Source organism: Natator depressus, chromosome 9 (assembly GCF_965152275.1).
Source record: "Natator depressus isolate rNatDep1 chromosome 9, rNatDep2.hap1, whole genome shotgun sequence".
In the NCBI taxonomy this organism is placed as follows: Eukaryota; Metazoa; Chordata; order Testudines; family Cheloniidae; genus Natator; species Natator depressus.
The window spans coordinates 35,918,713-35,944,275 of NC_134242.1; the positions used below are offsets into that span (position 1 = coordinate 35,918,713).

The 25,563-nt window shown below is 40.1% G+C and overlaps 2 protein-coding genes across 2 annotated transcripts in view; one reads left to right on the forward strand and one right to left on the reverse strand.

Moving 5' to 3' along the window:
- Positions 1-2,607: 2,607 nt before the first annotated feature.
- On the forward strand, positions 2,608-9,232 carry CCDC195 (coiled-coil domain containing 195). The gene is made up of 4 exons (XM_074963249.1): positions 2,608-2,670; positions 2,967-3,285; positions 4,769-5,024; positions 9,100-9,232. Exons 2-4 carry the CDS (start codon positions 3,021-3,023, stop codon positions 9,230-9,232), a joined length of 654 nt encoding a protein of 217 aa, XP_074819350.1. The 5' UTR covers positions 2,608-2,670; positions 2,967-3,020.
- A 915-nt stretch (positions 9,233-10,147) lies between these two features.
- Positions 10,148-25,563, reverse strand: part of LOC141993997 (guanylate cyclase soluble subunit beta-2-like) — a 31,304-nt gene continuing 15,888 nt past the window's right edge. Inside the window, 7 exon segments of the mRNA XM_074963920.1 lie at positions 10,148-13,114; positions 16,161-16,338; positions 17,360-17,482; positions 17,568-17,782; positions 18,958-19,112; positions 19,384-19,530; positions 24,814-24,962. Of these exon segments, the coding sequence (XP_074820021.1) occupies positions 16,187-16,338; positions 17,360-17,482; positions 17,568-17,782; positions 18,958-19,112; positions 19,384-19,530; positions 24,814-24,962 (941 nt within the window). The 3' untranslated portion in view covers positions 10,148-13,114; positions 16,161-16,186.

Here is a 25,563-nt window from a genome sequence, read left to right on the forward strand (position 1 = left end):
GAGCACATCCATTTTCACAGTAATCCCAAGCTTGAAGCGTGGTCTACGGAGAAAAAAGCTAAATCTAGTTATCAAGGTCCTTCTGGTAAGTGCAACGCTGCTGCTATTCTGTTAGACCCTGGGCACACAGACAATGCTCCCATCTAATAGTTTTCTAAAAGGGCTTTTTAAAATTATATGTATGTAGTAACACCTAGAGGCCCCATTCATGGATCAGAACCCCACTGCACAAGCACATAACAAAAAGACAACTCCTGCCCCAAAGAATGTAGAGTCTGAGAATAAGACAGATGCAGCAGTTGGTTGCAATAAACAGATGGGAGGAGCACAAGGTCACAATGAAACTACTTTGATTTCAATTAGCTTTAGAATTTTGAGGACTCCCACTGAAGTTTGTCTTTGGATCTCATTGACTGTAGGCAATGCTACCGCTTTGTCTATAATCATACAAACTATGTAAATGTTGTATACTGGCTTTTTTTTTGCGTTTGATCATGTTTCCTTCAAGTGGCTGGGCCCAGTTAAGGATAAAACCTGCTGCTTGCTCATCTCTAATGGAGTTGCTCCTTTAGTTCAAGTGATATCAAGCCTTTTCCTTTTTGTTCTGAAGCTTCTGGGTTTCGTCCTTACTGATGGTCATGGTGCCTGCATCTTTGTGGCTGCGGTTTGTCATATAAAACATTCAAGTTCATTCAAGGAAAAGACTGATTTACAGCACAATTTGGTTTTATTGGAACAGCAAAGTGCCCATGTGGCCTGTCTAATCCTTAGAAAAGCAAGAGAACGAGGTTGGCAAGCCAAACAGCTATAAAAGCTGTTTCATTATTCCAGTAGCAGTGTGGATGTCATTTTCTAATATTGTCCAACTTTTATAATGTACACTCTATATCTACAAAACCACTTCCTTTACTTGTGTGCCACAGTGGCTACCAGCAACAGTTACACACGCATGTGCGCGCACACACACACACATGCTCTCTCATCTATAGCTATAAGCATGCAGGGATATTATATACTTTCAAGTCATCTCTGTGCCATTCAGAATAAAAATTTAGTTTATCCTGGATTTTTAATGAAGTTCTATTGTAAGATTTGTACATTTTCCTCACGTCCTTTCTTTTACAAATCTACTTTGTAAGAAATTCATACACTTCACTAACCCATACAGAACACACCAAAGACCTTCCTATTGGTTAAATCGAGTGAGTTTTTTGTGAAGATATTAAATTTCATCCAGATGCCAAGACTTCGCAATCTGTGTTATTTAGCTATTCACTTCTAGAAGAGCGAGCTGTGACTTTGATTGAAAGTGGGTAAAATTTTGTGCAGTTCAATGTTCTTGGAATCTCTGGAACTGTTTTGGGCGGCTTTGAAAACTAGTTCAAGTTTGAACATCTCTATCCTTTGAGTTCAATGGCTTTTAGCTCTTCAGTGGTGATTCAGTGAAAAACACACAGCTATGTTTTTCTAGCTGGAACAAGGGGGGTGCATTATATACAACAGGGTCAGATTCTGTGGTCTGTTAAGGCTGTTTTTCACTGAAAATCAGCTTGGCTGGCCAGAGCTGGATTCCCTGAGCATAGAGGGTGTGGTTGCCCTAACAAATTTACAATCTGAGAGTTGATTGGCATCTTCTTAGCCCAGCTGGTAAGGGCTTGTTCTCTTACTGCTGAACATTATGGGTCCAGCCTCACTGAGGAATATGGTTCCTGTATTCATGAAGCCTGGTTTGTTGCAGGAGCAAATGTTGCCTTTACAAGCAGTTGGAACTTTGCCAGCTCTGTGCAAGGTAGAAAATTCTAGAACAAATAAACTCTTGGAGAAAACTTGTCAAAACCATCATGTATGTGGTTCCAGAGCCTGGAAAAATTCTGCATGCTTGGTAGACTTCAGGTACAACACAACACTTATACCCATTACTCGGCCTAGTTCCAGCATATTGGTTAGTCAACTTAAGCAGTAGGTTGCATCTGGCCCAAATATCTTATTTTCCTTCAAACGTTCCTTAGTTATAAAAATTAGAGGAGATGCAGAATTATCTCAGAGCAGAAGGATTTTTAAATGTTTTCATGCAGGTTTGGCAGTTCTCTAATGTTTAAATATTAATGTAAATGTAGGGAAGGAAAATGGATGTTTCACAGTGTGCTTTATGAGGTTCTTTCTTTTTATTTCCAGCAGAGAAACATCTTTCAGGACCAGGTAATGAAAGCAGCTCAAAGTATTGTGTTTCTTTTCTACTGCAAGATTCATGTTTGCTCTGTCTCTCCTTACATTTCCTATGCTTTGTTCAGGCAAACATCCCAAAGCAAACAATAAGGAGTAGTGAGGGGGTAATGAAATACAGACTATTCTCTCAGGAATAACTTTAGTTTGCCTACTGTTTTATCACAGCTCTTGGTACTTTGATTTGGGAACATTTTGTTTGTTTTATTGTTTTAATTCCAAGTGGTAACCTCTGAGAAGTGAGAGATTGCCAAATGCTGAAAGCAGAAATAAATAATTCACCACGTGGCATTGAAGAGATTAATTGTTTTGATGCACAGACAAACCCCTCCTGTGTGTATCTGAAGCATTCAGTGGCCCTTAGGAACCAGATGAGGAAACAGAGCTCCAGGGTACCTGCTTGAGAAACACCCCCTCTTGGCGGAAAACCTAAAATGATGGCTTGAGGTAAGTAGAAGGGAAAGGAATGCTTGTTTGGATCTTACCCATAAGTTTTTCTAATAATGCTGCAATATGGAAATGTAATTGACTTGTGTAAAAGTAAATGCCGAAATGAAAAGCTCAGTCCTGAAAAATGAAACCCTGAATGAATAAATCATTTGGGCTCTCTGAAGAGTTTGACAGCTTAATCCAAGCTCTCCTGGTGGTGAAAGATGGCAAAGAGGGATCCTATTGTTCACATGTATTTAAGTGCAGGATGAGCCCGCCACACTGGATTAATGGTTTCTCCTCTGCACAAGCAGCACTTGCCTTAGCTGCCTGGGGAGGAGCTGGGGACCTGCCGCAGGGAGAGGGTCATGGAGGGAAACACGCAGCTCATTCAGGTCATCCAGGAAATGCACTCGGAGATCAACAAGCTGGAGAGAGAAAATAGGGCCCTTCGGGTGGAACTGAAATTCAGCGGACAGAGGGCAACTAACCGGGAGGAAGGAGCAAGAAGACAAGGTGGAAATGGGGAAGCCAGAAGCCTCACTGATTCAGGGGAAGAGAGGGTCACTTCTCCAGTGGCCCTGCGTAGGAATGTCTCAGCCAGCTCAGCTCTGGCACTGCAGGAACAGAAAGGTACTGAAGAGTCACGATTACTATTGATAGTATTACTTTGCACTTAGTTTTCATTCAGGGATCACAAAGTGCTGCACTGTTGTTATATACCGACAGAGAATGGCAAACTGCCCTTGTTATGTACTTCGCCAACGTGGGTGAAGCCCTCTGGCCTTCATCAAGGACCCAATCTAGTAAAGCACTTAAACATGGACTTAACTTTGAGCCCTTCAGTGACTGCCCAAGTACTCACCTGTGTGAGTTAACTGAGCAGGATTTAATGCAAAAGACAGTACATTTGTTGACATACAAATGTGGAGAACTGGATACTGTACACATTTATGCTTGGGTTTGCAGGTGTTTGTACAAAAATGTCCAATTAAGGCCTATCGTCTTTTTATTATATGTTTGCATGGTACTTAGTCCAATGGGGCCCTAATCCATGACTGGGTATAAATAAATAATACAAATAATTAATCATAATTGTGTCACCACATTTCCATTGACCCCTTTCAGAGGTTGCCATCCAGTAGGGTTTGTTGACAACCTGATGGAGGCTAAGATCCATGCCCATGATGAAGTGCCTCTTGAGAGCATAGGTTTAAGTTAGGAAGAACATACATAAAAAGACTATAAGGAGATAAATTGATGGAAAGGTGTGGTGTAGGTGGTGGGGTCAAAGGGTATTAATGTATTTAAGTACAGTTGGTGACTGCATGGAATTGAATAACATACAGTCTGATCCAAAGCCCATTGAACTCAATGGAAAGTCTCCTATGTATTTCAAAAGGCTTTGGATCAGGCCCTTAAATGAGTACAAATTTGGGAAATAGCTTGGGAATAGTTAGCGACTCTTTCAGGTGGATGAACTGGTGAGCAAGAAGTTTTCCAGCTATCTTGCTTTCCCATATCTATATTTCTTGGAGGTGAGGGGTGTTTTCAAGGAAGAGTGTGTTTAACCCCTTTGGTCCCCATCCCCCCACAAATATTATTAATGTTGAAAATAAATCTTAAACTTTGTTCATAAAATTTAAACACAATCAGATGGCATCGTCGTTCCAAGCATAAGGGCTCATGGCCTGCTCTTGTGCTTAAACAGCTGTGTGTCTCTAGGCCAGATTCTGAACCCCTTACTCCTACTGATGACCAGTTACTCATATCAGTGGTCCTACTGACTCCCGTAGTCCCAGCGACCCAGCATTATGAGTAAGGATTTCACATTCAGGCCATATGTAAATATCTTTTAGGCTTTTATTGGTCATTGGCTTTACACTCAAAATACAGGAAGGGATCTTTCAAAATCAAAATAGCACATAACTCTCCATGGCCAAGTGCCCCTAACTGCCACTTCTGCTTAGGAAAATCTTCCTCAAATATATTTTCTTATCATGTAGGACTTAATAATTTTGCTATTGGTTTTTAGTTTCCACATAATAAAAGTCTATGAAGCAGATGCGTCTATTTAATTTGGTTTTACCTCTATGATTTTGTGTCTGCTACACAGGTAATGGTATGATTGTTAGGCGTTATTCCATCTCTTCCTCTGTGCAATCTTTTTCTGGCCACAAACACCACAAAGCTGAGAAAAGACATCCAAGTAACAGAATCCTGGAGGTGCAGGGAATTGTCAAACCACCAGCGGGCTCCTCGGTGATAACCAACGAAGAAGAAAAAGGATCTGCAAAAATTCCAGCGGATTGCTTCTTCAGCAATAATTCTAGCAAAAAGAGATCTTTTCAAGAGCATGTTTATAAGTGCAGGTCGGTAATATTTACCTTTAAAGTGTGGGTTGCTTAGCAGTGTTACTTGCGCTTGATTTGATAATAAATGTGGGTACTTTGAATTCAAAGCTCTTTATTATGAGGATAACTTGTGAAATGTATGTGAGGCACAGGGGAAAATTCTGTCTCAGATAAGGGGCCTAAGCCTGTTCTCAGTGCAGTCAATGGCAAAACTCATATTGGTTTCAATGCAGGACTGACGCCTAACTAACAATTACAAAAAAAAAAAATGAAATTCTGGCCCCATTGGGAGAAATCAGTGGGAGTTTTATAGATTGGTATGTTGTTCTGGCAAGCTAAGCTTCATTTTTCTATTTGAATGAAAAGCATAAGGACACTAAGGAGATCCGGATTAACTTGTTGGAAGTTTGATTAATACATTTCACAGTTGATTTAGGTTTTTTACTGTCATTTGATTCTTTCCTGTCACTCGAAGCATTGTGGGTTGACTTTGCACCTTGGGAAGACTACTTGTACGCTTTGCTAGGTACTAAATGAACTATAATTGCTCAGAAACAAGTCTTGGGTGTCACTGTCCACTGCTCAGTGAAAACCTCTCCAATATAAGGCGGCAATCAAAAATGTACACAAAAGTAGTTAGGATATCTAAAGTGTACAATAGAAAATAATACTGGAAATATTATAATGTCATTATATAAACTGGTGATTTGCATTCAGCTAGAATAAGATGTTCAGTTTTGGTCCCCCTATGCTAAAAAAATTAATAGTAGAACTAGAAGGAGTCCGGAGGTGAGTAACAAAAATGCCTACAAGCACAGAAAGTCTTGTGTATGAAAGGCTGAAAAAGACTGGGGGTAAAATATACAAAAGTGCATACGTCCCATTTTAAAATGTCACTTAGGGCCAAATTTTTAAAGGTATTTACATACCTAAAGATGCACCTAGCACGCAGTGAGATTTTCAAAAGTGCCTAGGCATCTACCTCCTATTGATTTCAACCTAAGTCTCACTGAAAGTCAGTTGGGTCTTAGGCTCTTTTCAGCAGGACTTCTAAGTGCTTTTGAACTGTTCACTATGGGGCTATTTAGTTTACAGAGGATATGAACAAGTGGGTACATGAAAGAGGTGCACAAAACAATGAATGGCATAGAGAAGATATTTACCTTTTCTCATAATCCAAGAAAAAAGGAACATTTGATGAAAGTGAAAAGGTAACAGATCTAAAATATATATTTCCTAACAAATGCTTTGGGATCCATGGTTGAAAATTGCTATATAACTACTTGTTAGTCAAAGTAGTAGTATTGACTATTTTATTACTGATTTTTTGAACACAGGAACTTCCATACCAGCTCAGAGCAATGGTCCATCTAATATAGTATCCTATCTCTGATCAGTAGCCTGTGCTAGCTGCTTCAGAAGAAGGCGCAGGAAACAATTGTAAAATGGGAAACTGAGGCATGAGTCCACCCAATTTAGGCTTAATCAATTTTTAGCCTTTATTTATAAATGTTCTGACAAAGTCAGTGTCACTTATTGTTTCTGATCATATACCTATGACAGACAATAAGATAAGACGGAACAGGTAGGGGCCCAAGTTACTGAGTTCCAGGGGACAGTGAGGATCTCTACTTCATGATGGTCAATTCTGTCTCTGGGCTGGTGTTCTCCAGTTTGTCCACTTGTCCATTTGGTTTGTATATATTAATTTATCCCATTCTGTCATCTATCATTCCACATACCCACTTACACATTTACCCAAACTTTCATAATTTGTTTTTCATTCTCCATTCTATGTTATTACAAATCATCAGCACAACTCAATTATCCTTTTACCATGCAACATACATTGTCATGAACTAGTAACTAAACTAACAAAACGTAGCCTTCATTTTTACCATTCAGCAATTGTCCATCGTTTAGTACCATTGTTCAGTGCCCATGAAGCATCCTGAAGTATTTTTTTTATTTGAATAGGAAATTTATGGGGAACAGCGTGCCCTAATGTCAGCATATTATTATTTTTTTCAAACATATGTTTTTGGGGACTTTTGCTCAAAGTTAGCACTTATGTTTGTAAATTATTAGAAAGCCTTGTCAGCAATTTTGCCTGTTGCATTTTGAGGGGCTTATTCAGCTAGGCCTAAGTCTTTAACTGTACCCCAACACAATTATGGATTATCTTAATTTATGAGGAAGTTTCTTCACAACCCCCATTAGTATGGTGATTGGCTTATGCCCTGAATCACAAAGCTTTGTCACTTAATTTTTTTAAATGTTTTTGCCATGACTGGATGTTCCCATTACCCATGTAAATGTCTAATACTTTCTGTAATCCTAGTACACTCTTAGTATCAATGATATTTTGTGGCAATGAGTTCCACAGGCTAATTATACATCATTTTTACAAGCGATTCCATTCATTGTTCACTATGGGGGTTTCTTGCACCTTCCTCTGAAAGTATGGTCAGAGACAAGATGCTGGACTGGGGAGGACTAGACTTTGTTTTATCTGGTGTGGCAATTTCTTAAAGTAGTTGTAGAAATTAATAATACTGTGACTAAACATTAATATTTTGCATGTATATAGAGCTTTTGATCCACAGATCTCAAAACACTTTACACTCAGTACTGGAAAATAAACATTTTGCAAAGCAAATATGAGAGGTTACTGTAAAAAAGCAAAAGACTCATTAGAAGATGTTTTATTGATTCTCCTGGCTCTTGGATTTATAGCAAAACTACAAAGTATACAAAAGCCTGTTTAGAATCATTCACAGGCGCCACTCTGCATGCACGCCATGGGCAGAATTTCCATTGACTTGCAGCAACGTGCCACACATGGGGCAGGTTATAAACATGGTTCCTTTTATTAAACTGCAGAAGCAAACTTTGACTTGAGGTCCAGTCCTGTGTGTACACTGCTCCAAAGTGGGTGGGGAAGGGCAGAGCAGGAAGAGAAGGCTTATGCTAAAGGACAGCGTGGTCTGCATACTGCCCTGCACTCCAGAGGCTGGGGGAGTGATTGTACATCCTGTGGTACAAACTGTGATCAAGCAGCATCTACACAGCATTCCGTATACAGCGAAGTGCCTAAATGGCACGGTCCCTAGCCCTTAGCATTCATCTTGCCATGATATGTATTCTCCATCTGTGTACAAGTTACAGGAAGGTGGTTAATACACAAGTTGAAAGATCACTCTAGCTTACAAATAATAGCCATGTGCTTTATACACACGGAAATGGAATGTAGCTTGTATGGTCAAAATTACTCTTTAACTCATAAAATTGACCTGAGTGCAGAAGGTCCACATGAGACCTTTTGCACCACTTAAAGGGTTACCCATTAGGGTAACATTCAGGTCTATACATAGGGTCCACACAATGACCATACACCACTTAAGTCCTATGTTGAAGACATAAGTAGGACTTAAGCAGTGCATAGGCCTGATGGTTAATCTCCATAGAGATTAATTTCACCCATAATGCAAGGCTTTGGTTGAATTTAAGTAGAGCAAAAAGAATTGTTAAGGTCGTCTGCTCTGGGGCATATTTTATCCTACAATAACTATTGGAGAAAAAATATTTCACCGTTTTCATGATTTTCTTTTCTCCTGTTGGCTTGAAGGACAGAGGAAAAGTGGCATTTACAGCAAAGGAGTGGGGGGCAGGGAGAGAGATAATTTGATCATTTATTCTCCAGATTTCTGATTTCTGAACATTTGAAGGGATATGTTTTAATTTTTACCAGGTATTCACTTGTGTGAGCAAAATTGAGGATGCACATACATAGTTGGAAGATGCAACTGTCTGTTTACCTTAAAACATTTTATACCTGCTTGCACACTTTCAATAGTTGGACCTTTCTGTGCACAAGTATAAGACCATTGAAAGAGTATGCAGGTATATGAGCACACACAGGTATGGGGAGGACACACCTGACAGATGATGCAATCATTTGTTCACTAAGTCTGTATGCGATTTGTAGACATACAAGTGGTATGTAGTCTTGGGGAATTTTCCCTTTTCTCACTGTTTTCTGCACACCCTGTACATTTATAGCAACTCATAATTCTTTCTCATTTTCTTCTAGGGGTAAAGTAAAGGCGGTTAGGTTCCTGTTACCAATGGACATGTCATCTTATTCCGAAAATCAAGGTTCTTTCAAATGCCCACAAAATCAGGACACAAAACAGTTAAGCACCATTATTGAAAAGGATATGTGAGCTGGTGAATTTTTAAAGGCCCATTGATTCTTGAGATAAACTAGCCTTAATGATAGCTGCGTGTCAGGTTATGTTTCTGCAAAGTGCTTTGGCAGGATGCCTTCAGAAAATCACTCAGACTGTGTTCCAGGTCACTGGCCTGTTGTTTAGCAAGAAAATGGAAGCCATGACAAAACCTGTCAGAAGCCTATATACTATGTTGAAATCCCTTGGTAACAATATACCACCACCAAGTATATTTTTGCAAGATCCACATACCTCAAGAACTACATTTAAATAGCCTATGTTGCAGTGTTACTGTTACCATGCAACACAATTTCTTATGTTTTGTTGTTGTTCCCATTGCTAGAAAAATATATATTTGAAATCACAAAATAGAAACAATTAAAGGACCTGCGAGTTTTTCTGTGTTTTCTGTAAAACCTTATAATAGAAATATAGCTGGGCTTCTGTGTTGAGAATAATATGTTAACATTCATTTGAATATTTATAGGCATTCACCTTGACTGTCAATATCCCTTTTCTACTCATTTTCTGTGACTATTCTAGCGCATGAGGTACTGGCAGGAATGTTCACCTAAAATTGCATGAAGGGACTCTTGAGAGAATAGAAACCATAACAGATCTTACTATGAAAATGCCATCAAGAGCCTGATTCTAAGTTATGCTCATCTGATCAGCCACCAGAAACATACCATGTGTTCAGCTGTTTTGATTGGAATTCTGAATATCAAACGCTTGTAGTGAATTACTTGTGAACAAGCTCCAGATCAAGAATTATTTGCTGAAAATATTTAGCAAATAATTTCAAATACAAAGAAAATGTGAGGAAAAGGAAAAGTGGGGACAATTCATGACAAGGAAAAGAGGAAAAACTCATCAAGTAAATTATTTATTGTGAACTATTTATCCGCTCCAGTTATTTAAAGAAACAGACATTGCCAAAACATTGTTTAATTTGGCTGCAAATATTTACAGACTGGAATATTGCACATACAATCCTATTTCTCTATACACTGTCCAGGTGTATGCATATCACTAACCATAAGCACAAAGAGGAGGTGTTTATACGCATGATTAATATAGTATGTGGCTACAGAAGGGATTTATTCCAATTGACTGCACTTAAACAACATATTTATCTGAATATTTTTAGAGCAATGACTGAGAGTTTACTCCATCAATTTACATTCAGCTAAATGTGTTCTTGTAAAAAAGTTTCTCACCATGTCTCATTTCTGAAATTTTAAAGTTTAGTTTGTTGTTTTTAGAAAAAAATCTTTTCTATTCTCACTGAGATGAGATTGTGTGATCTCACTGCTCATGTTGTTTTTCATGTTCAATCTGGATCCAGTAATGCTTTGTAATGTTGCCAGTAGAACTGGGTGAACAGCTCAAAAACTGTTTCCATAGATAGTCACTCTAATAAAAAACTGATTTCCTTTTGGCTCCATTTGTTCATGATTTGTGAACATGCCTGCAAATAAGTTTATTGGCAGGACAGCCCAATGAACAGCTAATTTTAGAAAATATTTGCCGAAAGTGACTTTTTATATTTGCAAACATAAGCTTTCTCTCACCAGAAACTAGATTCTAAGTGTACATCCAGTCAGGCTTGGATTGTGGAAAGCATCCCTAATAGTGAGACTTTAGGACATGCTTAAGTGCTTTCCTGAATCAGAGCCACAGAACACTAGCAATGCCTCATGACCAATGGGCTCAACCAAAGCTAACCAACACAGCTTGAATTTTAAATGTCAGATCTTGCATGTAGACAGTGATTTCCATGTGGATGAGCTAAAAACTAAGAATTAGTTGTATAAATTATTTGGCAAATGATTTTGAATAATGAATATATCTGCAAGAACCATGGGCTACTCATCAAATATAAATGGAAAAAGTCTAAATTCATCAAACAAACTATACACTGTGAATTATTTACTAAGCTTTAGTCACCAGCCCTTTGAAAGGGGCTGTATTTCTGGCAACAGTTTCACATAACTATTGCAAATCTTTTGCCTAATTATTTTGAGCAGTTCAACTTTGACTTCTTTAGATCAATATCAGTTTCTGCTTCTACAATGTTTTTTTATTATTATTTATTTGAGTGTTCCCTTCTCCTGCATATTTAAATATAAGTTACTCGAAAATGTAGGGTGAGGCTTTTAAAAGAACTCAGTTAGGCTGGTTGCAAATAGGAACTATTTTGCACAAATAAATTAAAAACAAAATAAAATGTTTGTTTCAGTTGAAATGTTTCACTGGTTTTCTGATTTTTTTTCCCCTGAATCAATTAGAAATATTTTTTTCTTTTAATGTGGAATCTAAATTAAAATGTTTGTTTATGAAAGTCACTGTCTGTGTTGCTTTTGAAACTGGGATTTAGACTCCTATGTCACTTAGATATTTTTGAAAATTGTATCCTTGTGATCTAACATCCTTAGACTCCTTTGAATATCCCAGGTTTAATGAGAATTGGGCATCCAAATCCCTTACACAATTTGAAAATTTCTCTGTGCCTTGGTTTCCTATCTGTAAAGTGGCAATCAGATTTCTTTTCTCTCACCCCTTTTCTGACATGTCTATTTAGATTGTAAGGTCGCTGGAGCCAAGACTGTCTCCTGCTAGGTGTATGTTCATTCCCTAGCACAATGGGGCTCTGATCACAGTAGAAGTAATAAATAATATGGCTGCAACCTAAAAATTAAATTTCCTTGTATATTTTTGTAAGTAAAATTTTATTGCTTCAGTGTTCGTAAGAAGTGGGGTGGGGGGAGCAGAACCAATGAAAAAGTTACTGAAAAATGGGAAGGTTTTGAGAGTTTGGGACTGTTTTCCCCAGTTCTACTTGAAATTACATTGTTAATTATGGGTAAAAAATGTCTAAGGTGCCTAACTCCTCTAGGTGCTTTTGAAATTTTTAGCCCAGGTTCTTTTTTAGCAAGAAGTTTTGATTCTTTTGTAAGACACTATGGGTGGGATTTTCAAAAGCACTTAGTTGATTTAGGAGCGCAAACCTGCACTAACTTCCCATAGTGTTTGTAAAAAGTCATGAATAGTGAAGTAAAACCCAAACTATTTATGTTGTGTGTCTAGTCCCCTTTATTTCAACATCTTTAGTGGTATTTGTTGCTTTAAGAACAACTGATGATGTGCAGCCATAATTTATTTTTAAAAACCAGGTGCCCATAGGATATTTTGGATGGATCTCCGTATGGGAGACATTAGAAGGACTTTGTATAAGAGAGTACATACTGAAACCATTGCCCATGTACATTTAAAATACACACAGACACACACACACACAGAGCATGAAATAAAACTTAACAGAATAAATCAGCGGTTCTCAAACTCCATTGCATCGTGACGCCCTTCCGACAACAAAAATTACTACATGACCCCAAAAAGGGGGACCGAAGCCTGAGTCCAGCCCCGCTGCCCCAAGCGTGGGGCTGGGGGAGCAAAGCTGAAGCCCAAGGCCCCAGCAAGTCTAACACCAGCCCTGGGGACCCCATTAAAACAGGGTTGCAACCCACTTTGGGGTCCCAACCCACAGTTTGAGAACCCCTGGAATAAATTATTCAATAGCGCTTAGAATTGGACTAGTTACTAGCATTTAAAATATTTCACATCTTAAACATTCACAGTGTTTTCAGTGGAAAATGACCTAGTATAAATCAAATTTGCCTTACTGACTGCTGGTCTAGAGAGGTCTTCATGGGTGATGCAGTTGTGTGAGCTTCCAAACTGGAGAAGGGGCAAATGACATTATTCAGCCATTCAAGTGCTAATTCCCTTCCAGAGTGGAGCCCCATACTCTGCCCAGCGCTGAGCCTTGCATCCTCACACCTCCTAGCAAGGAGATGACTGATAGCTGGTTACCTGGAAAAAAGATTTTTAAAGGGCTACACAGCATGAAGGCATCTTTTTGGTGGAGATCCGCCAGGGAGAGCAAAGTAGCCTGCTCCCCTAACTCTCATCTCTTTTGGGATATCTCTTCCTCCACCCCCCTTCTTTCTTCTCTCTCTTTCTCGGGCACCTGTGATGTCTTCCCACTTCCTTCTCTGCCAGCTGTGCTGGGTTCTCTTTCTCTCTCCCCTGCCAACCCGCTCTCTCTTGCTCTTCCTGTTAAGCTGCCCTCCCTTCTCTCCACTCCCTACTGGAGGATCTGCCCCTTCTCCTTCTGGGATAGCTGCCTGTGGGATCTCTCATTCCTCTTCTGTCCCTCTATGGCCTCCTTTCCTATGCCAGGGGGCCTGACATTGTTCCAGCTGTCAAGGCCCTGATGTTATGGGGATTGGGGAGAGTGCATCCTCTTCTTTCTCCAGTGAGGCACTCGGAGCAAGGGGAGCTGTCAAGACAGCTGAGGAACAACAAGAGAGGCAGCTGCTGACTGCCGCAGCCTTAGGATCCCTTGTTTCTAGTGGCCAGAGTGGAACACTGCCAGCAAAAGGAGTTTCACTCCCAATTGCCCAGGACCACTGGGGACCCAAACGGTTAGCAAATCTTACAGCTGTCCGGTCCAAATTGGGAAAATTGGCAAGAACACAGAACACTTTTCCACCATATGTGACTCTTTGAGAAAGGCTAATTAATTGTCTAGTAGGGCAGATAAATGCTTTCAGGACAGGTTGTCCTCTTACACTGACAAGACACCACTGATTTCACTGCCAGTCCCTCAGATTAAGTGTCAGTGAGAGTCAGTGTGAATGAGGAAAGAGTCAGGCCCTATGTCTCTTGACAGATTTGTATATAAATACACGAGCACAGTTTGTCCATACTCAGTGTAGAAAGTAAAGGGCTCCAGGGTATCCAGAGTGAGAAGGGGTTTAGTAAGATGTAGCCTGGAATGCAGATGTCACAGATCTAAGGAACAACCCACCACCAAAGATTGCCCAGTTTTACAATAACAAAACTTAGGTCTCAGAGTGGCAGCCATGTTAATCTGTATTCGCAAAAACAAAAGGAGTACTTGTGGCACCTTAGAGACTAACCAATTTATCTGAGCATAAGCTTTCATGAGCTACAGCTCACTTCATCAGAGGCATAAAGTGGAAAATACAGTGAGGAGATTTATATACATGATAAACATGATAAAACATGATAAACACCCATTTTTTCATGGTCTGTGTGTATATAAATCTCCTCACTGTATTTTCCACTTTATGCATCTGATGAAGTGAGCTGTAGCTCACAAAAGCTTACGCTCAAATAAATTGGTTAGTCTCTAAGGTGCCACACGTACTCCTTTTCTTTTTGCAAAACTTAGGTCTATAACCTATAGCAGGTGTGGCCATCACCAAAACAATACACAGTTCTCAGAGAGCAGGGGGGCCCTGCTTAAAAACATACCAGTAATAAAACAGAGTCCAATTCTGACTGTCCCACAGTGCTCAGGTGTAGTGTCTAAAATGTTAATGTTCTCGGGCACGTGGCCAGACAAGTCATATTACTTTATTACATATTAACAGAAACATTTAACTTGGTGAAATAACATTACTTCCCTTTGGGTCTTCTTCAGAGGAAAGATTCCTTACAGAAGTCTCACATTCTTCTTTTGTATTTAAAAGCGATCTGAACATTTGCCTCTGATGCACCTATATACAGAGATGGAACTTTGATGCCCCGGAGCATGTCAGCACAGTAGCCACATTATCCACCCTGGTGACTACTTGCTCAAAGTGCATCAACGTGTATTCATGTTCAGACACTTACGTAGTTAAGGAATCCACAGTTGCAGACCTTAAATCAATTTGGGGGTGGAGTCTAAAGCCAACCCCCTGACTGGGGGCTGGTGTGTTACATCCACACTAGGATGGCTGCAGTGCAATAAGAGGAAAATTTTTGCCATGCACTATCTTGTTCACAGTCAGTATGTCCATCATGGCTCCTTTCTATGTCATAGGTCACAAATCCTTTTTTGGCAACTGTGCCTGTCGTTTCCACCTGCCATTGTTGATCAAATGTAGTCTGAGGGTACATTACAGTGGAGGTAAATCATCTAGCGAGCCTGAATCTCATTTTCTGCATTAGGTACGTGAAATTAAAGAACTGCTTGTCTGGAGCAAAGTCATGCCCCATTGCTGGGCTCCAGATCTTTATTTATTTTGTTTAGGTGGGGAGAGATGCTCAGAAATAAATTGAAATCCACTTATATCCCACTTAAACCCGACTTAGAGGACTCAAGTGGTGCATAGACCTTGTACTGGCCCTCTGCACGGGGTGAACTGGGACCAAAATGCTTTTATATTCAGCAGTGTGTTTCCTTTTAAGGTCTTCTAAGTGCAGCACAAACATAGGTATAAAAACTATAAACTGATGTGTGGCCCATAAATACTAAAAAGCAAAAACCATCTTTATTTTGAAATGGAAATACTGATTTTATTAAATCCAAGTCCATCTCTGCTATCAGGACATGATATATTCCCCTGCAGAGAACATGTCAGTTATTAAACTGGAATCAAAGTTCGGATGTGGGCCAAATTCTGCTCACCTTGCTCAGGCGAGTGGTCAGTTCTATTGGAGTCAAGGCAGTTGTCACTTCAGGGCATTTTTCTTTTATTATGAATGCTCATTAGAGCAGGGATGTCACTAGTCACATGAGTCCAACCTTTCCTGTCTCAATGTACTTTGACCACTGGATGGGAACCCAAGAACGTGAACACAATTGGTACAAGGGGAAGGAGAGTAGGAGAAATATGTCGCTTGCTGAGGAGCACCACATGTCCAAGGCATCTTGCGTCATCTCATGTTTATATACTACAATTAAATTATGTAAATGCCATAATAAAAAAAACTGTGAGATCCTCCATAGTTTTGTATTTTTTGCAAGTACTGAAGAAAAGTCATTTTTACAAAACCCCTGTACTAATTTCTATACAAAATCAGCACCCAGATAGCAAAATGAAGTAGATTGTAATGTACTTACCCTGTTTAACTTTAAAAGTCAGCAGCTTAAATTAAATTGCAAAAATTGGATCTGACATTTCTGTTCTGTGGTTCTTCAGGTGTTGATTTGATTCTTTCCTGGTTGGGTAGATAAGGATCACTGCCTGGCTGCTGGTCACCATGGAGACATCCGTAGCTTTCAAAGTCGTGTGTTTTGCCTGTAAAGAAATGTTCCTTCTGCGTGAGCTCTTAATGACCATAGATGGACCGGTAGGTGTGTGAGGCCTATCCAAGGGGTGTGAATGTTATATTACTGGTTACACATGAGCGGAGCAGAGGTAAAGGGAGATGTACTTTTTTTAAGTCTGTTTAAGAGCCATAAAATATTTTTGTTCTGTACGTAGGATTGCAGGATTCATCAAATCTGATATTCTGCTTCCAGCATTGGCCAGTTCCTGCAACTTCTCAGGAAGCACCTGATAAACTGTGTAACACTGTACATGAGGGAATAAATCCTTCCTGACCACAGGTGATTGGCTTGTTCCTTAAGGCATAATATTTGACCTTACCACTCATTAATTAACCTTACCACTCATAACCAGGAAAAACACAAACAAGCCAGTTTCCAGTGCTTAGGGAATGCACAATTAATGGGGGCACCTGATTTGCAGAAGACCCCCATGTTTGAGGAATTAATCCTGAGTGTACTTGGGTCAAAAGAGACTGAGGAGATGGGACCAACGGATAAAGTTACAGAAGGTTGGGGTGGGAATCAGAGCTACCCATCCCGTCTCTGGCAAAGGTGACTCATGCACCCCCACAGAGCCGTTTCCTCTATATGGTCTGGGTTAGCTGCTCCCCCTCCTTCTTGGCTGGTGCAGTAAGAACACCCTTTCCCACTTCACTCGGCTTTGACCACTGCACGGGATCCCAGAAACAACTTCATTGGGGCCTTCAAAATCGTAAAGATAATGGTAGTCAGAATAGTCTCATTGTGACCTTCTTTCTCCCTAGCCCATCCCTGAAGCCTGGGATTACTGTGAAGATGGCTATGGTCAGCCCCAAACAATGTGCAGGATGGTTAGCCTTAAGCAGCCACTGATGTGAGGAGTCCCATTGATATAATGCATCTGTATGTAAGCAATGACTGTTCACATGAGTAATATAGTCAGTTTGCAGGATCAGGTCTCAAATGCTTTCTAATTCCACTCTTTGAATATTCAGTAACAAAGAAAATACCTGTTAAATCCATAATTCTTTCTTGACTTCTTCCTTTGTAACTGGCTTGTGTTTCTGTAAGACCATCAATGTACTTCATTGCTATGGTTGGAGGCTGATACTGGTCTGAACTGAGTTGCATAGCTGAGGAAAGATGGGAACAAATATTTACTTTAATTGGAATTAAAAGACTGTGGAAAGAATTGGTTTTCTGTTATGCCAACTCTACCTTGCTGACATGAACTTTGTATCATTTTGATCCCGGACTCATGAAAGGACTGAAGAGATCCCTGGTCAGAATCTGATTCCTTTATTGGGTTTCCCATGATCTCATTCTCAGTTGCAGTCCTGTTTCTAATCAGGAAATACGTATACATTTTCCCTTTGCCCTTCACTGCAATCTCTCCTCTTCCGGTCATCTCAAAATTTTTGTCCTTTAGGCAGCTAGAACAACAATAACAATTACATTAAAAGGGGCTTATACAGATCAAAAATTATCAGCTTCTGAGCCTTCTCCTCTCAGAATAACATGGTGTATATCAGCAATTAAACTAAAACAGGTAGAGAGACCAGGATAGTCCAGTTGTGATTCCCTACAAATAACTGAGAGAAGGATTTTGCTCTGAAGCTAGTTTTTGTATTCAGAACAAGGCTTCATTTGCTTATGTATTTATACACAAAGTGTCTGATCCAAAGCCTGCTGGAGTCAATGAATTTAATCGACTTTGTCTCAGACTCTAATACAGTTTAACAAAATCAAATTCTCACTTGATGTGTAGGGGTCTTACTGTCCATGAAGCCAGAGTAAAATATACATGAGTGATTGAGGCGGGATTTACCTGCCAATTAGAGCTTTATATAGAGCGGGTATAGGGTGATATGAAATTGTCCATATCACGAGTTGGACTAATTCTTCTTCCCTAATGTCGTTTAACTAAGTATTTCTGATGGCAAACTTCATCTATTACATACCAGAAATTATCATTATGCTTCAGACTTGGATGAACAGAGTTCAGTCTTTTATTTTTAGAAAATAGAGAGCAAAAACTAGGGAAAGGGGTCAATTAAGTGATTCTTTAGGTGAACAAAAGCTCTGATTTTATAAACAACATGGAGGTGTAGTGTAAAGGTTTTATTGGCATTGAGAAAGCTGTATTCCTCATGGGTGGAAAAAATACAGTGGTTTATATAGCTCATGCTAAATAAATCCCAATAAAACCGTTATATCACAAGTTATCGGCCCAGTACAGGGATAAATGGATAAAATTCTATGGCTTATTTTAAGCAGGTCAGCCGAGATGATCTAATGAGCCTTTACATCACACCATTATATAGTATGTTTTCACATGAGATATGGAAAAATATTTTTGAAATATTTTCCTCTAAAATGTAGAATCAGAGTAATCTGTCTTTGTGCAGGGACCGTAAATTTCACCCTCGTGTAATTGCCTCAAAATAATTTTGACAAATAAAACTGTTTTACAAGAACTGATTATTGTAATGAAATATTTGTTAAAACTGAGTAAGTTATGGAAGACAATGGGATTTACATCTAAAACCCAATGCAAAATTTTCCAGCAAAGCTGTAAAGAAGAAGGAGCATTACTGTAGCTACTCACTAATAGGTAGTGGGGCTAAGGTGAATTTTACTTGGAATCCCATGACTCTCCATCCGGGAAGCTATATTCACGGTGTCTCCAAACAAGCAATAACGAGGCATCTTTTCTCCAACTACTCCAGCCAGGACAGGACCTGTGTGGATCCCAACTCTAATCTTTACAAAGACACAAAGAAACCCAGAATATCACCTATTTAATGCATGTTTAAAGTGTTAAACAGCCATCTATCCATTAATCCTAATACAGTGGGGTGCCCCTCTGAAAAATCAGGCAACTTATTAAAATGTGGCTCTAGGGGACTTGCCCAAGGTCACAAAGGAACAGAACACGGTTCTGTTGAGTCCCAGACCAGTGCATTTACCACACAACAACCCTTTCACCCGAATAGTACTTGGAAATATGTACATCTCTGTGGTACTGACTCACTTGGATAGGATTTCCAGAAACCGGATTCTTCACTTCTTTGGCTGCTATGATTATTCCCAGGGCAAAGTTGGCAACTCGCTCAGCATGAGTAGATACAGGCACAGGGACTCCTCCTACCACCATGTAGGCATCGCCTATTGTCTCCACCTTTAATATTTAGGGAAACACAGATGAGTCTTCTAAATACTTCTAATTCAGCGTAGGATTTCTTGTGCATAAAGATATCAAGAATTCACTATTAGGATGCCGCCCAATGTCCAGCAAGCTTATTTCCATCCATCTAAAGGCAGTACCGTTCAATATCACAGTGGTAGAAGTATATGCCCCTATAACAGACTATAACGATGAGCAAATTGAAGATTTTTACAATCAGCTGCACGACATCATCTATAAGGTACACAAGAAAGATATCCTGATTGTACAGGGAGATTGAAATGCTAAAGTGGGTACTGACACACAGGTAGATTGGCGAGATTATTGTGGCTCTTTCTGTAATGCGGTAACCAATAGGAGAGGATTGAGACATTTGGAGTTTGCCAGCTATAACAATCTGGTTCTTGCAAACACATTAGGAGCACATAAAGCATCCAGATGATCAACATCGCATGCACCTAATGGTCTATATCACAGCCAGATCGACTACATCATGGTGCAAAACTGATTTTGTTCTGGGATTAACAGAGCTAAAACAAGGAGCTTCCCCGGTGCTGATATTGGAAGTGATCACGACCTTGTGATGCTAAATTTTTGGCTGCCTCTAAGGAAAATCATCATGCCACAGTTCACCAGAACCAACTTTGACTTAGAAAGACTCAGAGACCGAAACATTGCAGAGCCATTCCAAGCAATGATTGGCGGAAAATTTGCCCCGCTGCTTGCTCTAGAGGAAGATGTAGAAACAATGACCAATAATTTCAACACTGTAATGAATGAGGCAGCAATGAACATCCTTGGGAAACACCATAAGAAGACAAAACCATGGGTCACAAATGAAATACTACAGATGTGTGACGTTAGAAGAGAACTTAAGAGAGACAAGAACAGCACTGAGGGAGCTGATAAGTACAGAGCGATTGGCAGAAAGATCAAGAAAGGAATGAAGGTGTCCAAGGAGATATGGATTGAAAAACAATGCTCTAAAATTGAAAAGTGTATCAATAATGAAAGTAGCAAACGAGCCTTCCAGGTTCTAAAAGATCTGATGAAGAAAAGATGGACCAAAGCTAATGCAATTCAAGACAAAGAAGGGAACAGTCTTCCAGAAGAAAGGGACATCATCAACAGGTGGACAAACTACTGCTCTGATCTATACAACCACCAGACAAATGGAGATCCTAGAGTCTTAGACAGCCCAGATTCAACAGAAGAGGATGATTTTCCAATACTGCATGAAGAAGTGGAGACAGCGGGGAAATCACTCAAGAACAGAGAGGAAACAGGTATTGACAACATCCCAGCCGAACTGATGAAATTCATAGGAGAAATAGTAATAGATGTACTCACCAAGATCTGCTACAAGATCTGGCAGACCGGTGAGTGGTCTTCCACATGGACACAGTCACTAATCGTCACTCTGCCAAAGAAAGTCAACCTGCAATTGTGTCAAAATTACCAGACCATAAGCTTAATTAGCCATCCCAGCAAAGTGATGTTGAAAGTCATATTGAACAGATTGAAGCCACAAGTGGAGAATATCATCGCTGAAGAACAGGCTGGCTTTCATGCTGGAAGAAGTACCACAGAACAGATTTTCAACCTTCGTGTTCTATGTGAGAAGTACTTACGACACCAGCAGGACATCTACCATGTCTTTGTTGACTTCAAGAAGGCATTTGACAGGGTAGGTCACAAAGCTCTCTGGGCAACCATGAAGAAGTACAATGTTGGTCGTAAGCTTATTCTTATCATTAAACAACTGTATGCCAAGGCCAGCAGTGCAGGTCTCGTCAATGGCACAATAGGATAGTGGTTTCGCACCACTGTTGGAGTCTGGTAAGGCTGCCTTCTTTTGCCCACGCTGTTGAACATCTACTTGGAGCACATAATGACTGATCTCCTGGAATATCACATATGCACAGTCAGCATTGGGGGGCGAACAATCGCAAATCTTCAGTATGCTGATGACATTGATGGCCTGGCAGGCAGCGAAGATGAACTTGCCAACCTTGTGAAACAATTGGATGAAACCTCTGCAAAATACGGCATGGAAATCAGTACAGAGAAAACAAGCTGATGACAAACAAATGTGATGGGATCAGCTCACCTATCACTGTCAGTGGACAAGAGCTGGAGACAGTGAAACAGGTCAAGTATTTGGGGGCAATTATCACTGATGAAGGATCCAAAGCAGAAATTCTGGCAAGAACTGCGCAAACAACAGCAGAAGTGGCAAAGCTAAAGCCAATTTGGAGGAATAAGAACATCCCCCTAGAATCCAAACTGAAACTGCTGCATGCATTGGTCATCTCCATTTTTCTGTATGCATGCGAGACATGGACCCTTATGGCAGAACTTGAATTGAAAATACAGGTACTAGAGATGAGATACTTCTGTAAAATCCTTGGCATCTCCTACTTTGACCACGTCACTAATGAAGAGGTCCACAACATCATAACTCAATGCTCAGGGTCACATGAAGATCTCTTGATGACCAGGAAGAAGCGCAAGCTGAAGTGGTACAGCCATGTAACAAGATCATCTGGCCTATCCAAGATCATCCTCCAAAGGACAGTACAGGGGAAGATAAGAAGAGGTAGATAGAGGAAATGGATTGACAACATAAAAGAGTGGACAGGAATGGACTTCACGGAGACTCAAGCACTGACACAATCATCGGGGTGGAGACAATTGGTTGATTGCTCATCAATGATGGTGCCCCAACGACCAATGCAGTTATTGGAGCAATGACAATTCATAGATGGCTGGCTAATTCACATATTGAATTTTAAAAGGGTATTTTAGGGGGAAATGTAAATGAGGGGCTATTCTTCAGTGACACTTACTATTAAACTAGTCAAATGATAGTTTAGAAAAACAATCCAAATGTTAGGAATACATTAAATTGCAGTGTGAAGCAGGCTGTGTGGTGCTGGTCTGTCATAACCTTCTTTACAAAAGGACCAGGTTGTCTTTCTGCAACCTATGGATTTCCCATAGTCTCTATTATGGACAAAGTCTGTAGTCCTTACTCAGGCATAGATCCCATTGTAGTGAGTGGAAGTTGTGCTTAAGAAAGTACTTCAGGATTTGGCCCTGGAAACAGATTATGGAGAGCCCATGCCAGGAATATAAGAAGGTTGTTTGAACCACAGAAATCCCAAAAGTATTAAATTCATTGTACAAAGCCATTATGCTGTGAAGAAATTCTCTAAACAACTCTTAGGACGTTTCAGTGTTTCATTCATTATCATTACATGAATGATTAGCTTAAATTGGATTTACTGGTGGTTTTTTCCTGAACGCCAGTAATATAGCAAGCACCAAATTCCTAATGAGCTGCCCATTAACATAACCACTTAAAACAATATCGTGTGCTAGGCATGAAAACTGTGTAGCTATAGATAGCTCCCATCAAGGTAGTCCACTTAATGATAATGCCAGTTATTATTTACTATAGTAAATTTAAAAAAAAAAGCCAAAGTCACTAATGCAAATAGATATTCTAATTATATTTATGCTGTGCCAAGAGATTTTCTTTAATTGGATTTTTTCATAACTTCCGACATTTATTAGTTCGGGCTAGGTAAGTGCCTTTGATCAGTTTCAAGAATTCATTCCCTGCTGGGAACCTTGAAACTGTAACCTACTCTTCCCTCAGGCTCCCATGGGTTTAACTGGGAGTTTTGCCTGAGTAAGGAATGAGTAAGGACTTTAAGATTTGGCTCTACTTGCATAAATATTTGCAATTGTAGGGGGAGGGATATAAATTTCAGGCCAGATGTTCAGACTTCAGAAGTCCATGGAGCCAAGCCGATTATGCCAGCCACGATCTGGCCCTTAAAAGCAGACTAGAGAGAAAATACCCACGTTCCATTTTGATGAAAGTTTCATCTCTAAGTTGTTAATTGGATCTAGCTGATAATGTTACTGCCAGAAAAAGAGGATACTTAAAAAGACACTGCAGCCCCCAGCCACAGGAATGGCTTTGTCTGGACTGGTAGTGGCTCCTGGTGGGCAGGCCAGGAGCTCAGCTAAGTCATTGGCCCCGTGCACCTGAGGGAGGGTATATAAACTCTGCCCTTGAGCCTGAGCCCAGCCTCCACTAGGATTAGTGTACAACTGAGTTCTTTGGGCTATTGTGAGCATTGCATCAGTTGCCTTTTTTGGGACTGGGTGGGAATTTTTCCCTCACCATCAGGCTGGCCAGGGTGGGGTGAGATTTTTTGCCTTCCCCACAGCAGCTCAGGGACCCAGTGGGGTAAGGTTCAAGTGGTCACAACTCAACAGGTGGCAGGTATCCAATGCAGGTATTCATTCCATAGGGGACTGGTTCCCTGAGAAAGAAGAGTTGGAAGTAGACTTAGGGGAAGACATTCCCTAAAGAAGCTGCAAAACAGGCGTGAGGGTCCTAACACCTGATACAGCAAAGAGATGACCCCCTTTTCCCAGCCCCTGTACTCTCATTAGAGGGGAGTGCAGTGGAGTCCCAGCAACAGGCTAGGACCAGCTGGGTGAGGGGAAGCAGATGGCAGCCCTCCACCAGGTAGAACCAATTAAGGACATAATCATGACTTGCACTGTATGAGTTACAGTTAGTTCCCAGATGAGTTAAGTATAAAGTTGTGGCCTAATTAAGCCACATCCCTTGCATTTTGTCTTTCTTTCTGCATGTCCAGGACAATGATCTAAGCCAGGTTGGGCATAAGGTGAATGATCCAAGCTATCCAAAACAGGCAATCCAACTAGTTTTTACCACTTTGGACTGGTATCAGAAGGTGATATAGTAAGTGTCCTATCACCTTGGGTTTATAGGTAGGCTTTTCTGAGGTAAAAAGAGATCAACTGTCCTTACCACAGTGATGGCAAAATAAGGACTGAATGACTGCTGGAGTACCAGGTGAAGGACAAAAGAGATTAAAATCTGCCACTCTGAATAGCTCCAAAAGGGGAATGGTGGGTTCAGAATGAGCTAAATGAAGTCAAGGAAACTAGGAAGGCCTGGTTCCATTCATGTTTGAATCTTTTTAGCACATTTAATTACAGTCTCTGCATGTTTCATTACACAACTGTGGAAAAAAATATAATTGTTTTAATTAACTATAGCAACACTGAAGTGGCAGCAACAGTTATTAACAACTTAAATTCCTTTAGTTTCCTGACCCCTTCAAGGCCACCATAAACTCCAGTATTGCATGCTTTATTGAAACCCTTTGCAATTCCCAAAAATCAGTTTCATGAAAATAGCTGCAGCCTCTTAAAATAAGTAATTACCTTGTAGACATCATGCACTGTGGTTAGTCTGTCAAATCGTAGATACATTGAATTTAACATGAGGACTATCTGAATAGGCTCACACTGGGCACAAATGTTGGTAAAGGTCACAACATCGCTGAACAATATGGTGCATTCTTTAAACTCTCCTGTGAACAGAAAGGTCTGTGTTAGCACTCCTTCCATTTATAAATAATTCTGATGAGCTGGACCAATCAGTAGCTGTGGCTGCTATGCACACGCAAGACTTGTTTGCTGAGATTGCTTTTCTAACCAAATTTTTAGCAAATAAGATGATTCATTTAAGATCCATATTGGTAAGGGAGGATCTGATTTAATAAAGTATCAAATGTAAGAACTGCAGCACATCCTAGACAATCCAGGAAGCTGTCTACAGACGTTTAAGCACCTGGGCCTGATTCAGCAAAGCACTTACGCACATTTTTAGTCTATCCCTACTCAAGGCAGCACTTAAGCAAACGCTTAACTTTAAGCCTGTGCTTAAGGCCCATTTACTTCAATGGAATTTAAGCATATGCTTAAATGCTGTCCTAAATAAGAATAAAAATGCTTTCCTAAATCCAGCCAGTGCTGGGCTTACACATTTTTTTAGAGGAACAACAGCATTGTAGAAGTACAGTCAATTTGTTCAATCGCCTCCTCCCTTCCACTCTGTCTTTTTCCTGAAGCTCTCCAGCCACACTCACACCTCCCACCTTCTGCCGAGGTCAGAACAAAGCCCGTTTTACT